This window comes from Loxodonta africana, chromosome X (assembly GCF_030014295.1).
Source record: "Loxodonta africana isolate mLoxAfr1 chromosome X, mLoxAfr1.hap2, whole genome shotgun sequence".
Taxonomy (NCBI): domain Eukaryota; kingdom Metazoa; phylum Chordata; class Mammalia; order Proboscidea; family Elephantidae; genus Loxodonta; species Loxodonta africana.
In genome coordinates this window covers 171,741,271-171,756,519 of record NC_087369.1, presented here as the reverse complement: position 1 = coordinate 171,756,519, position 15,249 = coordinate 171,741,271, and the positions used below count along the sequence as shown (strand labels likewise).

The 15,249-nt window shown below is 57.4% G+C and overlaps 2 protein-coding genes across 3 annotated transcripts; one reads left to right on the top strand and one right to left on the bottom strand.

Annotated features, from left to right (window-relative positions):
* The first annotated feature begins 6 nt into the window (after positions 1–6).
* LOC135228806 (heat shock transcription factor, X-linked member 3-like) lies at positions 7–11,805 on the top strand. 2 transcript variants are annotated; one of them, XR_010319669.1, is made up of 2 exons: positions 7–948; positions 5,411–5,522. XR_010319669.1 is itself a non-coding variant. In XM_064277685.1 (2 exons), the coding sequence occupies exons 1-2, from the start codon at positions 4,504–4,506 to the stop codon at positions 6,011–6,013; spliced, it is 1,086 nt and encodes a 361-aa protein (XP_064133755.1). In that variant the 5' UTR covers positions 7–4,503; the 3' UTR covers positions 6,014–11,805. The 2 variants fall into 2 exon arrangements, 1 of the variants encoding a protein (XP_064133755.1); XM_064277685.1 differs by having other exon boundaries at positions 7–4,986; positions 5,411–11,805.
* LOC135228807 (protein EOLA1-like) lies at positions 6,930–8,533 on the bottom strand. The gene is made up of 2 exons (XM_064277686.1): positions 8,281–8,533; positions 6,930–7,482 (listed from the first exon to the last, which is right to left on the bottom strand). Exons 1-2 carry the CDS (start codon positions 8,531–8,533, stop codon positions 7,259–7,261), a joined length of 477 nt encoding a protein of 158 aa, XP_064133756.1. The 3' UTR covers positions 6,930–7,258.
* Positions 11,806–15,249: the final 3,444 nt, after the last annotated feature.

Below are 15,249 nucleotides of genomic sequence, written 5' to 3'. Positions count from 1 at the left end.
CTGGAGCTGGGACCCTGGGGACTGTCATTTCCTGCCTTGTTTGCATTCAAAGCCTATCTGTGACTCCCCACCACGTGCCACAGAGGAGGAGGGGCCTGGACAAAGTGGTGTGGAGGGTGTCAGGGTAAGCGTGCTTGATGGAGAGTGTGCCCTGGAGAGCAGGAGAAACTGACTTCCACATGGGCCTGAGGAGCTAGCTCATTGCCCTTGGGGGTGGACGCTGAGGCCCAGGAAGGGGGTCTTCGTGTCTCTTGGGTAAAATGCTAAACAGGATCACAGCGTTTTGAAAGCACATCTGCCAGGACGTGTGGCCCAGACTTCTCCTGCCGCGCATAGACAGTAGGAGCTCTCCACGTGTCCCTGTTGCCCACTGGTTGTATGCCTTGCAGGCCTCGCTCCCAGCACCCTACCCGCGAAGGCCTTGCTCTTGGGGCAGGACCACGGCAGGTTTTCCTTAAAGCCTCCTTGGCAAGCCCTTTCTCATGCAGTGACTCCATGGCTGTATAGTATTTATACATATATTTTAGCATTGTGACATATTGTGTGCAGTCCTACTCTGAACAGTCTACTCCGTTAAAGTATTTTTTTACAAGCTTGTACTGGAGATGGACACGGCCATTCACCCACTTGAGGTTCTCCTCGGATGGAGCAGCTGCTACTACCAGGACAGCCACCACAAGTGAGAAACGGTCTGCGCTGTCGCAACCTCCAGGGACCGCTGGCTTGCCAAAAATCACAAAGCACTGTTTGAAACTGGAACCCTACAGAAGGTGGTCAGAGACGAAACGTGAAGAACGGTATCATGGGTAGCTCCAAGTCTGCAGATTTTGGTCTGCGGTGACAAGAACGCTTTAGCCTGAATCCCGTGCTTTTCATTCTGAGAGTGGTTTCTGTAAGCACTGCTGGTATAGTCGTGGAGCAGAGGAGGGGAGAAACCAGTTCTTACAGGTAGGAGACCCTTCAGCCTGAAAAGAAAGGTAGTGTTTTTTAAAGGAAGGAGAGAGGAGGGTTGATGTTCTCACTCAGGAGAGGCCAGGAGGAGTTTCAAAGGAGGCCACTGCTAGGTGGACTGTTTGGGCTACAACTGAACCCTATAAACAGCTCCTCCCCTGACACTGAACTCCGGCAAAGCTGTCCTTGTTTGGGGGGACAGGGTGAATGGGTGGTGTCGCTGTGCCTGCGTGGTGTGTAAGAAGTTCAGCTCAGTATTCCAGGTCCCTCAGCTGTTCATTGAAGCAGTTGCTCATTTTTGACATGCACCGTGTGGAGCTTGTTGTACAGGTGGTCCAGGAAACTCAGTGTGGGCTCAGCCAGTCTCAGAGAAGCATCTGCAGTTGCGGGGGTATGTTGGGAACAACCCTTTAGCACTAGTTGGCTTCCAGGTACAGCCTAAGGGGACAGGAGGAAAATAGGGACGGCATCAAGTCTCCACAGTTGCCTAGGTGAGACCATGTCACCTTTGCTGCAGCTCATGAGACTCAGCAGAGTGTTGGGGGGGTGTTCCAAGATGGCCCCCCACAGGGATCGGATTTCAGGGATTCTTCTGCATGGCCAGGGCTCATCAGCAGCCAAGGATTCCTCATATTTAAGCAAAGTCTCTCCCTGATTGCTGTGTGGCCCACCATGGTGCCTCTGCCTTTTCATGGGATGGGAGCTCAGATGGAACGTCAGCTGGTGGTTTGTAGCGACTGACAAAGAGATCCCAAATGGGATTATAACTACAGGTATACTCGTTGCTATCCAGTGGATCCCCACTGATAGCGACCCCACAGGACCAAGTGGAACTGCCTCATAAAGTTTCTACGGAGCAGCTGGTGGATTTGAACTGCCATACCTTTTGGTTAGGAGCTGAGCTCTTAACCACTGCACCACCAGGAATCTAACCACAAGTATAGGGGTTAGGGATTACCACACATATTTTAGGGGGACACAATTCAATCCATAACAGACTCTTCCTCCCAGTGGACAGACATCCTGTGACAGTTAGAACGACGAGGAATGTCAGGGAACAATGGTCTGGCAGAAGCCATAGGACACAGTGTGTGCAAGTCAAAGCCAAAACTTGTGCTTTACTGAAGGCCATCAACTGTGGTTTCCCAAGTTGTCTTCCTCCCCACCAATGACCTTCCGTGCCACCGATGGCCAAATCCCTCCACGTAGGTCTTCTGTAGAGTTCACGGACTGCCTAGGCCACATGAAACTTTCCCTTCTGTCCTTAAGAAAAGCTTGCTTAAGAAAAAGCCCTGTGGTCCGTAACCGACGGAAGCTGGCTGTTTAACTGAAGATTCTAGGCACCTCCTTCGAGAATGCCTCCAGTCTTCCCCACTTAAATTCTTAGCCTCAGAGCACATATCCCCAAGGCAGTGGTGACTTGACCCGATGGTGGTACGGTCTTGGGTACAAATGCAAAGTGCTCCTGATGCTAGCCTAGTTCCATGGCTACTCAGGGTACCAGAAAGAGATACAAAGTCCACCTGGCCCCGTCTGTTGATGACAAGCCAGAAGGAGAGGTCCCGTCGAATCCTGTCCTGATCCAAAGTTGGCTTCCAGAGAGATTTTGGATGAGCATGGTGGCCGAGACACGAGCCAAGAAGCCTCTCGCGGGCCATCCTGGGTTGTGGAGTGGAGGCATGGTGAAGGCTGAGAGGCCTTGGCAGTGAAATGTACCTTGAGAGATTCTCTCTCCAAGCCCTCTTGGTACCCTCTTTTAGAAACTAAGTAGGAGTGAGTAATACTCACTGCAGAGCTGGGACAGGAACCAGGGGCCCTTCACTCCGGGGCCTTGCAGCCGCACTCCCTCCCTAGAAAGTGAATATTGAGAACAAATTGTCCACAAAGGCCAGGGAGCATGTATCACCAAACACACTGCAGAACCACGTCACCTGGGGCCTATGAGGATTTGCCCTTGGGTTTTGTACCCGCACTCTCATTCGGTGTTTCCCCTAGGCTCATATACACATTGGTGGGGATTTTCACATTGGCTTCCCTTAGTCCCGTCTAGCTAAGAATGTGGAAACCCCGTTGGCGTAGTGGTTAAGTGATAGGGCTGCTAATCAAAAGGATGGCAGTTCAAATCCACCAGTCGCTCCTTGAAAACTCTATGGGGCAGTTCTACTCTGTCCTGTAGGGTAGCTATGAGTCAGAATGGACTTGAAGGCAACAGGAGTGGTTTGGTTGGTTTTAGGTAAGCATGTAGGAATGCCCGTGGGTCTGAGTTTGTGTACAGTAGACGTTGTGAAAAGCATCTGACACACAGCAAACAAGATCATTGCACGTGCACCCTGCAATCATGGGAATGGCGGAGAAGGACTCGGAGAGGGGTGGACGAGCTCCCGGGGTAGGGAGAACGGGGCTGGCAAGTTGGCGCATAGTACACTGAACCTCAAATCAGGTCACTGAAAGAGGAAGTCCCAAAGGAGACCCAGAGTGGACGTGGCGCATCACACACTCAAACTCAAATCAGGTCACTGAAAGAGGAAGTCCCAAAGGAGACCCAGAGTGGACGTGGGAGGGGAGAAATGTGGGCGGAAAGCCCAGTCACAACTCCTCCTGAAGGAAGGGGCTGCAGCTTTAGAGACAGAGCCAAGGCGGCCACTGAGAGGAAGTGTTTGGGGCAGGGGATGTGGAAGGGGCAGTCAAACACAGGTACTCCTTAAATGGGTGGGCCTTGGGCCACAGGAACAGTATCCTTGGGGAAGAAATGGTAATGATCAGACAACCTGCTGCCATCTGCAGTGGGACGAGTCTTGGAGCTGAGGCGACTCAACGGGAGACTCCAAGTGCAACACACACTGTGGGTATCCAGTCATGGAGCCTACGGTGCTTTGGGAGCAACCCGCTGCGCTCAGGCTGGTGCTGCATGGGGACATTTTGACAGAGTGGCAGTAAAACAGGACTTTTTCCTGAGTGGTGCCAGCCAACTGGCAAGGGCAGCTGGAAGGGGGAGCCCACAACAGGAAAGAGGGGTACAGGGCACGTGGTGGAGAATAGGCCAACTAGCCGCTAGCAACTGCCATCTTCTGGGAGCTACAGAGACACCAGGGAACCCTGCAACCCAGGTATACTTGGAGGTGCCAAGCTAGGACTAACCAAGGGCTGGCCTTCTCAGCCTCCCCTGTTTTGAAGGTGGGGTGGAGATGGGTTCGTGCTTTCTTTACTCATCTAGGGTCTGGCCCCACGAAAACAATGTGCCTGTCAGTAGGTGGGGGGCTTTTCTGGGAATTTGAACTCAGTCTTTCCACACTTTGAAAAAAGAAGAAATTGGTCCCTGCCACCCGGCCCCTCCCCCACTTGGCCAGGGCTGCCTGTCCCTGAGTGCCCATGAGCCTGCTTTGTGACATCACAGGACGATGACCTCAGCAGCCAGTTACCTCACCACGGAGACTCTAGAACAGTGTGGGCACTATTTACTGGGCATCCCCGCTCTGACCAAAGGCATTGGTGACTGGATCCGACAGTGGTACGGTCTTGGGTACGAAGTGCTCCTGATGCTAGCTTAGTTCCATGGCGGCTCAGGGTTGTAGAAAGAGATACAAAGTCAACCTGGCCCCATCTGTTGGTGACAAGCCAGAAGGAGGGGTCCCGTCGAATCCTGTCCCTGAGCCAAAGCTGGCTTCCGGGGAGATTTTGGACGAGCATGGTGGCCGAGACACGAGCGAAGACGCAGGCTCCCCGGACAAGCTGGAACCAGAGGGCCCAACACCAGGCGCAGCTGTCCGGGTAGAAGAGAGTGACGCTCTCCAGCTCGCCTTCCCAAGGAAGCTGTGGATGATCGTGGAGAACGACGCGTTCAAGTCCGTGCGCTGGAGCGACAGCGGGAACACGGTGATCATCGAGAAGGACCTCTTCCAGAGGGAAGTCCTTCGCCGCAGAGGTGCAGAGAGAATTTTTGAAACGGACAGCTTGAAGGCTTTCAATCGACAGCTTAACCTCCACGGCTTCATCAAAATCCGCCCCAGCAAGGCTCTGGGGAAGACAAAAGTGATGGTAAAGTAGAAGCACCTGTGTCCCATGTTGGTCCTCGACCATCTTTGTAGTATGCCGGGGTGAGGGACAGACCGAAAGGGTTTATGTTCCAGGATGAGGTTTTTCACACGAGACATTATTTGCTGAGAGTCCAGAATGTCCGCTTTGAACCTATAGGTGTTGACGTTAAACTGCAGCTCCCTTAGAGGTGCCCTGTAGTGCCACCACCAACTCCAAGAGGCCAGGTCCTGTGAGATCACACAGTCACGGGTCCATCTGTGAATATATTTCCCTTTAGAGAGCCCCTGATTTAGGGTATGGGAAAACTATACAGCCATTTTAGAAAACACATATTCTGCAGAGCACAAGGAGACCAGGATTTCGGGGCAGGGGGTGGGGATGACTCTGGGGTCCCAGGATGCCCGACACGTCCCTTGTGTTTCAGGTCTACCGCAACTGCAACTTTAAGAGGGACCAGTCTCTGCTCCTCCAAAACATCAAGAGACGACGCCAAGCCGAGGGCAGCGCTCAGCCAGCCAAGGCGCCCACCCTGCCTGCCCCCGCGGCCCCGCCTCCCAAGAGGAAGAAGCTGGCAGCGACCAGACACTCGGCTCGAATCCAGCAGAAGAACGCCATTAAGGAAAGCAAGGAGGCGTCCCCGAAGAACCCTCCCGACGTCCTGGGGCCCAGCCCCACCCCATCCGTCAGGTCCTCTAGTATCTCGTCGGTGAGCAGTGTGGCCGAGGCCTCCATGGAGCAGCCTCCCCTCGCCCAGTGCAGCGTGCCCAGCTGGGAGAGCACCTCTCACCGTGACATGTTCGAGCCCCAGGTCAGCGCCGGGATGGTGGGGGAGGGGGAGCCGCTCACCGAGCCTGGGGGCTACTCTGATCCGTCCTCAGTCATGACCCTGTACAATGCCTGCTACTCCATCCTGCTGGCAGGCCTGTCGGTCATGGCTCCCGAGGAACCCTCCGACCCCCAGGGGGACAGCCCCTCGGACTACCACTGTTCCATCTGCGAACAGTTCAGGGATGAGCAGGCACCGTAGGCCCCCAGGCCCTGGTCAGGAGAGCCATTTTCTAACCAGGAACCTATTTTCGGCTTTCGTAAGGGTAAATAAATGACCTAATGAGAACTGCCAGTCTGTGTTGTCTCTAGCCCTCCACACTAAAGGCGTCTCATCGGTGGAAGCAGGAGGCTGACAGTCATCTCCAGCTGGGCCCTGGACCGCGCTGCTGACCGTTTCCTTTCCAGCGGCAGCATCTTCACACTTAGCACAGGGTTCTGCAGGGAGTGGGGAGGGCCAGTTCGAAGCTCTGGTCACTGAGCTCCGCCTGCTGAGCAGGTGACAAGCCAGACTTGCTGCTGCCTCACAAGGGTGTCAGCTGACACCATTGATGTCCTGGAAGTGGCAGTCTTTGGATCATGGGTCCCCTGAGTTTCTGGCCTGCAGCTGAGTGTCCCTAGCTCCAAAGAGGGCCCCTGAAACCAGGGCCACCCCATCTGCCAAGGGTCACACCAGCACGTCATTGTGGCTCAGGAGAGCTGGGTTGTTGCAGCCAAGGCCGGGGCAAACAGCCTCTCACCCTCATAGACAATGACCACTAGAAAGCGTGCTCGGAAATGGTAAAACAAATCCCACTACAGACTTCTCACTGTGCAAAGGCAAGCTCTAGGAGCGCTGTTTGGGATCATCTCTAGGGACGGGAAGGAGCTGTGCAAACGTGTGTGCTGTGTGTACTTCACTAAGCAAATCCACTGTCCAACCGAGCACGGGGAGCTGGCAGAGGACGTAGCCGCTGCGTCAGTTCAGACGTTCTCTTCATTGGGGAGGAGGTCACAACGGCTGCCCAGGCGCAGGTGACATTCAGGCCCCACCCCAGCCTTTCACGAGCTCCCCCGGATGCTGCTCCACAGTCTTCCAGTTTCACCAGAGGGAAGAGAGAGGAGGGGGACAAGGGGGCCCCCAGATGCTAAACAGTCTTCTTCGTGTATTTATTTGCATGATGCAGACATCAGTGTACCCAAATAGTGGCCCTGCCCAGACGTTTCCTGGTAGAGGACAAAGTCCTTGAGACATTGTCCAGGAGCACAAAGAGACACCTCCCCAGGAGAGCCCCACCCTCCCCACCACCCATCTGAGCGGGGCAGTCAGTCACAGGAAAGCACAGAGCAGGGCCTGCTCTCTGGTGTAGAGGCGACTGGGATTTCAAGAGGTTCAAGTATCCGAGTCACAGTGGTGAAGGCATTAGGCTTGCCCCTCGGTCCTGTCCCTCTCGGGGGTCCTGCCTCATCACCCCTCCTGCCCCGAGGGGATCAGATGCTCTGGGATGTCCACCTGGAAGACATCCTTGCCTCCTTTCCCGGGTACGGGCTGCAGCAGCCAGCGTGGGTTAGAGAGCGCCGTCAGGTACTTGTCCTTCAAATCGGTGAGCAGGGCTCGGGTTTCCAGCTGTACAGCCTCCTCCGGAGCTAGGTCTTTGGGGAACCGCACGGTTTCTCCCAGGTCAACGAGCCCTGCACACGGACAAGAGAAACACGACTGTTTCTGCCTTCCAGGTCCGAGCCTGCATGTGCGACAAACTCATTCAAAGTGACAATCACTGAGGACTGAGATGACAGCACCCCAAGGAACTCGGCGACCTGAGCCCCCCTTAGGGAGCGTCTGGACATGCCAGATGCTGCTCAGTGTGTGCCAGGGAAGGCCGAGGGAGGGCTCGAAGCTGGGAGGATGAGGGCCTGTCCTCAAGGATCCCACGAGGACTGTGCGGGGCCTGGCCAGATTCTCAGGGCAGCAGTCGGCAGGGGCCCTGGTCGCTGGGGACTCACAGGAAAGCCGATGCCTCCACAGGCCACCATCTATCAGGTGCTGACAGTGTGGACAACTTCAGCCCCCGCGAAGTGAGGCGATTTGCCCAAGATGCTGCTGGCTGGGGGTGGAGTGGGCCTGGGACCCTAGGCCGGCAGTCGGACGCTGGGGGATCCAACCTGCCCTAAGAGCCATAATGCTTCCAGTGGTCTCTGCCAGGGACACGCACACACAAACATGCGCACACATGACAACACCTGTGGAAACGGACCTGTCCTAGCCTCTCAGATCACCGTGGGGAGCTGTGGCCCCGAGCAGGGCAAGGGCTGACCCGAGGGCACCGACCGTCGCAGACAAGGCTCCAGCTAGCCCCCGAGGTCAGCCCCCGACCCAGTGCACGTTGCCTGCCCCTGCCCTCTGAATGTAGCTGCTCACAGCCCCTCAGGACCCCACTCAGCAGTAAAGAGAAGGTGGATCCTCCAGCAGCTGGGCCTGGTGTCACTTGCCTGCAATCACCCCTCGGCCAAATCGCTCCCCCTCCTGGATCAGGGCCTGGACCTGGGCCGGCGTCATTCCCAGCCTGTTCAGCAGCAGCTCCCGCCAGGTGTCGTCTTCCCAGTCCCTGTGGGCGATGTGTATGGCCAGGGTCCGGTTGCAGTGGCCGCTCAGCAGGGGACGCCAGCGCGTCTCCAGGGTCTTGACTCGATTCAAGACCAAGCCGGCATAGGGCTGCCGGAAGGAGAGGCAGGCGAACTTCATCTCCGCGAGCTTTCTGCTCCTCCTCTTAGTGTGGCTAGGGAAAGAGGACGCACCGTGCGTGGACCAGAGTCACCCACCAGGCCTCTAAGCCACAGCCTGTGGGCCTGACGGCCCCGGCGTGCCCCGAAACTGCACTGTCTTTGACTGGGGAGCAGAAAGCCTTTGCTCCTTCCCTATGCACACTGGGACACTGCGTCCCCACCATGGTGGGACACACGGGAGCGTGTGGATCCAGTGACTGGTGCTCATCTGAGTTAAAGCCAGGACAGCGTGCAGTGGGGGCAGCCCAGAGGTCACCTAAGGGTACACAGGAAGGCCTGGGCCTAGGGGGGGAAGGGGGACTCCAGCCCTCAGCCCTCTCTCATGCACTTGTGGGGATGCTGCAGGGCTCCCTCCCGCCCCATTACCCAGGGGGCACTGCAGGCCCCACCTGCCTGGCTCCTCCCCTGGGCTGCTCAACATTCACCCTTGGCCCTGGGACACCCTGCCACCCCCACCTCACAAAACCCCGTGGGGTTCTCCTCCTGACCCCTTGAAGCAACATCCCCTCAGTTCTTTCCCCCACCATTTCTGTCCCCTGGCAGCAGCCGGCCCTGCCCCACCCTGAGCTGTAGGGACCCCAAGGCCATCAGGGACAAGCCATCCAGAGCAGGAAAGACTGGCATTAACAAGCATATGTCTTCTACCTCTGGGCCCAGAGGCTGCGTGACCACAGAGAATGGAGTTTAAAGCCCCACAGGAGCCCACAGGGTCCGAGCTACCTTCACTCCCTCCCTGAAGCAGGAAACGAGGTGCCCCTGGTCACAGGGACCCGACTTCACGCAGCCTCCCCTGGAGACTTTCTGTGTCGTCTGATGGGATCTCTCCAGCAGGACTCCCTGAGCAGCCCGCCCTTCCGCTCTCCTGGGGAGGCAGTTATGACACCCTGAGACGGTGACCTCTCCTGGAGTTAGGCGGCTGGGATACCCCCAGAGCGTCCCACACGGCCTGGGTTCTCCATCTCTCTGGTCCTTGGCTCCCTCATGTGCACACCTCTTGTGCCATGGGTCCCTGCCTCAGGGATGGCTGTGAGGAGCCGGGGACTCCTCCAGGGATGGTGCTCAGTTGGTGCGTGGGCACTGGCAGGACCTGACACTCGCTCGCCCGACTCTTGTCCCCCTCTGGAGACTGTCCTCCTCGGGGCTCCTGTGACACCAACTGCCCTACCGCCTCCTTCTTCCACCCTGGCCTCAGTCTCCTTCAGAAGACCTCTTCCTCTGCTCGCTCCTGAGGCCTGTCTCTAAGACGCCCTCCACAGCCCTTCCTCCCTCTACACTGGGCTCAGCTTCCTTGGACAACCCTGAGCACCAACCTTCTGCTTGACTTTGCCAACCTTGCTGGAGCTACAGAGCTTTGGAATACTTGCCCCAGGAGGGTAGATGCAGGCATTTGAGGCCCAAGGAGCCAAGAGGCCGAGAAACGAGAAAACAGAAGCTAAAGAGACAGGGAACACAAGTAGCTGAGCTGCCTCAGTCTCAAAAGGTATGGCCGTGACCTTGGGGGGTTTCAAAGGGTGGAGCCATGGCCACTGGTGTTTCTAAGGGTGGAGTCGCCACTCAGATGGACTACAGGAATTGTGCACCTAAACCCAAGGGAATAGAGTTGCCGTCCCAGTGGGCCTAGAAGGCAGAGTTAAAAGCCCAGGGCCGAGGGGCCTCCACTCAGAATTCGGAGAGTGTGGCTAGTACTTAGAGTCTGGAGGGCAGGGGTATTGTATAAAATTGTCTCAGAGAACAGTGGATTATTTTCCAAGCTTTGAGAGCTAATGTAATGTTTTCTGCTGACTTGCTTGCTGCCTGTTAATGCCTTCTTCTCCTGCCAGTTCCTCCTATTTGTAATGGAAATGTCTAACTTGTGTCTGTTTTGCCATTGTACCCTTGGAAGCAGATAACTTGTGTTTTAGATTTCACAGGTGAAGAAGAATTTTTGGATTTGGAATTAAGGCTTCTGCTATGATATGATGGGATGAATATGTTTTGCATGTTGCAAGGATGTGATTTCGGGGAGGGGGGCAAAGGGTGGAATGTTATGGAGTGAATTGTGTCCCCCCAAAAATGTGTGTGTCAACTTGGTTAGGCCATGACTCCAAGCATTGTGTGGTTGTCCTCCATTTTGTGATCGTAATTTTATGTTAAGAGGATTAGGGTGCAATGGTAACATCACCCTCACTCCGGTCACTTCCCTGATCCAAGGTAGAGGCAGTGACCCAGGGGTGTGGCTTCCACCACTTTTCATCTCCCAAGAGATAAAAAGGAACGGGAAGCAACAGAGAGTTGGGGACCTCATACCACCAAGAAAGCAGCACTGTGAGAAGAGCGTGTCCTTTGGACCTGGGGTCCCTGCGCCTGAGAAGCTCCTCGAACAGGGGAGGACTGATGACAAGGGCCCACCTCCAGAGCTGACAGAGAGAGCCTTCCCGTGGAGCTGATGCCCTGAATTTGGACTTGTAACCTACTAGACTATGAAAAAATAAATTTCTCTATGTGAAAGCGACGTACTTCTGGTACTCCTGTCACGGCAGCACTAGATGACTAAGACAAGGTTCCCCTGCCATGGTTTTCACTGGATTTGGGTTATTTGCGAGGGCGGTCAGCTGCTCCCACGTGGAAGGCCGTTGCTATTTCTTGTATCAGGGCCTATACCTAGCCTGAAGGTCGCCTGGTTCCTTGGCTGACGGACCCTTGTCACCAACTGCACAGGATCCCAAGGACAACGCCCGTGAGAACGGATGGGATCCAGTCCCCTCCTGCCTTGTGCGCACAGAGTACCTGTTTTGTGGCTGAGGAGCGATGTTCCTGCACGTGTTTCAGCTCCTTCACCTGTAGAAGGACAAGGATGATGAGAAACAGCCACAGTACAAGGCAGCAATGTTGGGGAAGGGTGGTGTCATGGATTGAATTGTTTCCCCCCAAAATATGTGTCAACTGGGTTATGCTATAACCGCCAGTATTGTGTGGTTGTCCCCCATTTTGTGATTGATGTAATTTTCCTGTGTTGTAAATCCTAATCTGCACCCCTGGTTAATGAAGTAAGATTAGGTTATGTTAAAGAGGATTAGGGTGGGATAGATGTCACATCCCTGACCCAATGTAAAGGGTGTTTGCCTAGGGTGTGGCCTGCATCACGTTTTACCTTACAAGAGGCAAAAGAGAGAATGCATCAGGGAAACATGGGGGACCTCATACCACAAAGAAAGCAGTGCCGGGAGCAGAGGGCGTCCTTTGGACCTGGGGTTCCCCCTCAAGAGAAACTCCTAGTCCAGGGGAAGACTGAGGACAAGGACCTTCCTCCAGAGAAAGCCTTCCCCTGGAGCTGGTGTTTCTAACCTCCTAGGCTGTGAGAGAATAAATTTCTGTTTGTTAAGGCCATCCGCTCGTGGTATTTCTCTCGAAGCAGCACTAGATGACGGTGACGGGGGCGGGGGCAGAAAGGTGTCGGCAGGGGTGGAGGTTAGAAGAAGTCTGAAGGCTGGGGCCAGGCGGTGAGGCTGATGGGAAACACAGCCTCCACCTCCCTCAGGGCATGGTCCCTCCTCCTGGCTGGGGGAGCGTACCCTGGAGGCATAGTCAGCAGCACAGACATCCTTTCCTCTGAGTGGGCCCCCCCTACCCGGAAGAGACGAGAGAAATGACCCGTGACCCCCACTGTCACAGGGACAGGAAGCAGGACCTCGGCTGCCAGGCAAGTGTTTCCACCCCTCGGCCCCCAGGTACCATCCCGCGGAGGGTGGAGCTGACAGCAGGGTCCAGGGCTGTCACTGGGGGGCGGGTCTCAGGCCTTCAGGTCCCAGGCTTGCGAGGGGGACGGGGGGAGGTCCCGCGCCAGGAAGAACGGCGCCCACAGTATTTGGTCCCCAGGGTCAAGGGCGCCCGCGCGGGCTCGCGCTTCGCGGCCTCAGGGGACAGATCGTGGAGAGAGACCGAGTTAAGGCACCACTGACGCCCCGCCTTCCAGGGGACAAGGGCCAACCGGAAGCCACGCACGCACTTACGCGGTCACGTAATGACGAAAGCACGCACACACGCACACACGCTCAGTCTCCCTGGAAGGTATCGTCAGCGTGGTCAGGAAGCGCTGCTGAGGCCGAGGCTGGCGTGGGTGGGCCAGAGGAGGGCGGTCGGAAGGAGTTGGGGAGGAGTACACGGAGCTGGGGGCGTGGCGAAGACGAAAAGGGGCGTGGCGAAGGCGTTTGGGGCGCGGCTTGGGAAGTGGAGGGGCGGGACTGGGGAGGTGGAGGGGCGGGGCTGAGTTGGCGGAGGGGCGGGGCGGGGCTAAGGTGGCGGAGGGGCGTGGCTCCGGCATTAGGGGGCGGGGCTGTGGGGATGATGAGCTGTTGGGCGGGTATGGGGATGCGGAAGGGTGTAGTTCTGGGAGGAGAAGGCTCGGAGACTTGGGGACCCCCTGTGGGGAAGACGACGGGGCGGGACTGCGGGGATATCGGGGCGGAGTCTGGACGGAGCTGAGAGAGGAGGAGCAGGGCCTGAGATGTGGATCTAGCTTCGTGGAGTGTGTGGAGGCGAAGGCGCCCAGGTGGAGCGCGGGTTTTTGGGGAGCCGGAGCTATGTGTAGGGCACTGCGGAGCTTTGGAGTGAAGGATGGGCGGGACTGCGGGAGCAGTGGGCGGGGCCTGAGCCATGGGGGCGTGACCGCGGAGGAAGAATTCTTGGGCGTGGCTCCGAGCAGAGTGGGGCGTGGCTATTGGTAGATTAACTTCGTTGTGTGGCTCTCGGATCAGCTAGGGGGCGGGGTTAGGAGGGAAGGGGGCGGGGTTACGAGGGAACGGGGCGGGGCTTCTCTGGGGTAGGTGGTGCACCTAGACAGGCAGAAATGCAAATAGAGTAAGATGGAGGACTAGGGCGGTGCTGTGGGGAGGTGTTAGTGGATGTTGAGCTGAGGGGCGGGGCTGCAGGGAGGAGGCGTTCCTACGCTCTGCGGGGCGGGGTCACAGGAAGTGGGGTTACGGGGCTGGGCTGGGGGCCGACCTAGGCGGAAATACGAGAGGCGGAGTCGGATGGAGCTGTGGGGCGGGGCTGGGGGCGGAGAGTGGCAGGCTGTGCGGAGGTGGGGCTTCGGGCGGTGCTTGTGACAGGCTGTGGGGTGGAGTTGCGGAAGGTTTAAGGCGAGGGGCGGGGCTGAATAAAGCCAAGGCGGGAAGGGGCTGTGGTGGAGAGGATCTGTGGGGCAGAATATCTGTGTGGCGGAATATCTGTGGGGAGGGTTGCGGGAGCATTGGGTCGGCTGTTTGGGTCGGGACTCTAAGAGCAGTGGCGCGGGGCTGCAGGAGAAGCAGGGCGTGGCTGTGAGGAGAGGAGCTCTGAGGTAGCTGCGGGGCTGAGGCAGGAGCAGGACGGAGCTGTGCGGCATGTATGCGGGAGGGGCGGGGCGCGACTGTTGCGGTTGAGCCCTAACGTTCCTTCCGGGCGGGGCTGTAGGACGTGAATAAGGGAGCCACCAGGCAGCGCGGCCATGAGGAGGAGGAGGAGTTGTGATGTTTCTGTGGGGCAGGGGTGGTGGACGAGTGGGGCGCGGCTGTGGGGAGGAGGAGCTGTGGCACGGACGTCTGCTGAGGGAGAGCAGGGGCCGCGGTCCAGGAGGAGCTAAGGTGTTGCGGTGGGGCGGGGCCGCGGGGGCGGGGCTGCGGGCGGGGCCGCGGTGCCGCGGCTGCGGGATTGCGCTTTGGGGAGGGGCTGTGGGCGGGACCTCAGGGCGGGGCTGTAGGATGGGTCTGTGGGCGGGGCTTCGGTGCTGGGCTGCGGGGTGGTGCTTCAGGGAGGGACTGTGGGCGGGGCTTCGGTGCGGGGCTGTGCGACGGCGCTGAGGGGCGGAGCTGCGAGAGGAGCAGGGCAGGATGATAGGACCAAGCTGTACTGCAGGAGTCTGTGCTCTGGTGGTTCTTTCAGGGTCAGAAGCCCAGACAGGTGGTACCCTTTTAGCCCTTACGATCTGAGCGTGCAGCTCGTGCTTGCACTCCAGGCAAAAGCCCAACGGACAGCCCCCGGGGTCCTCAGCGACCTAGCCCAGCCGCCCTTGTGGACCTAGAGGGCATCGAGGCAGGGAGAGGGATGCGAACTGGCCTGGGGTCTGGGGACCTCTAGGCTGGTCCTTCATCACAGGGCCGAGTCCCCCGGGGCCGGCTTCCTTCCTGGAAGCCACTGTCGGTGGGGTCCCCAGGAGCGTCTGCATCAAGGAGGAAAACCCGCTCTCTTTGGGTGTCCTGATGCCCCTCAGACCCAACAGGACCAGAACATTCCAACTGCCCCATCAGACCTGCTCTCCCTCCTCTGCATGTCGCTAGGGCTGCCCGGACCACTCCAGGCGCCCTGCTTTGCTCCTGCCCTCTAACCAAGCGGTCTGTCCTGGCCTCTGAGATACCTGGTGAAAACACGTGCTTCTGTCCTGCATCCCCACTGCTCCCTCCTAAAGTCAGGCCTCAGCATGTTCTTACAGGACAGGAGCTCTTACCTGGCCTGTGGCCTCCTGTCTGTCCTCCCTCAGAGCAGGCCTCCTCCCTCCTCCAGTTCAGTTCGTAAAGTCAAATCTGTCCTCACCAGTCCCCTTTTGAAACCTTGGCAAGACTTCTGTTTGAGGCCCAAACCCCTGGTAGTGTTTTTTTTTTTTTTTGGTAGGGGGAGGGGATGGAGGGATCCTTATAGTCTTTCCCCAGTCCCTGCTTGGCC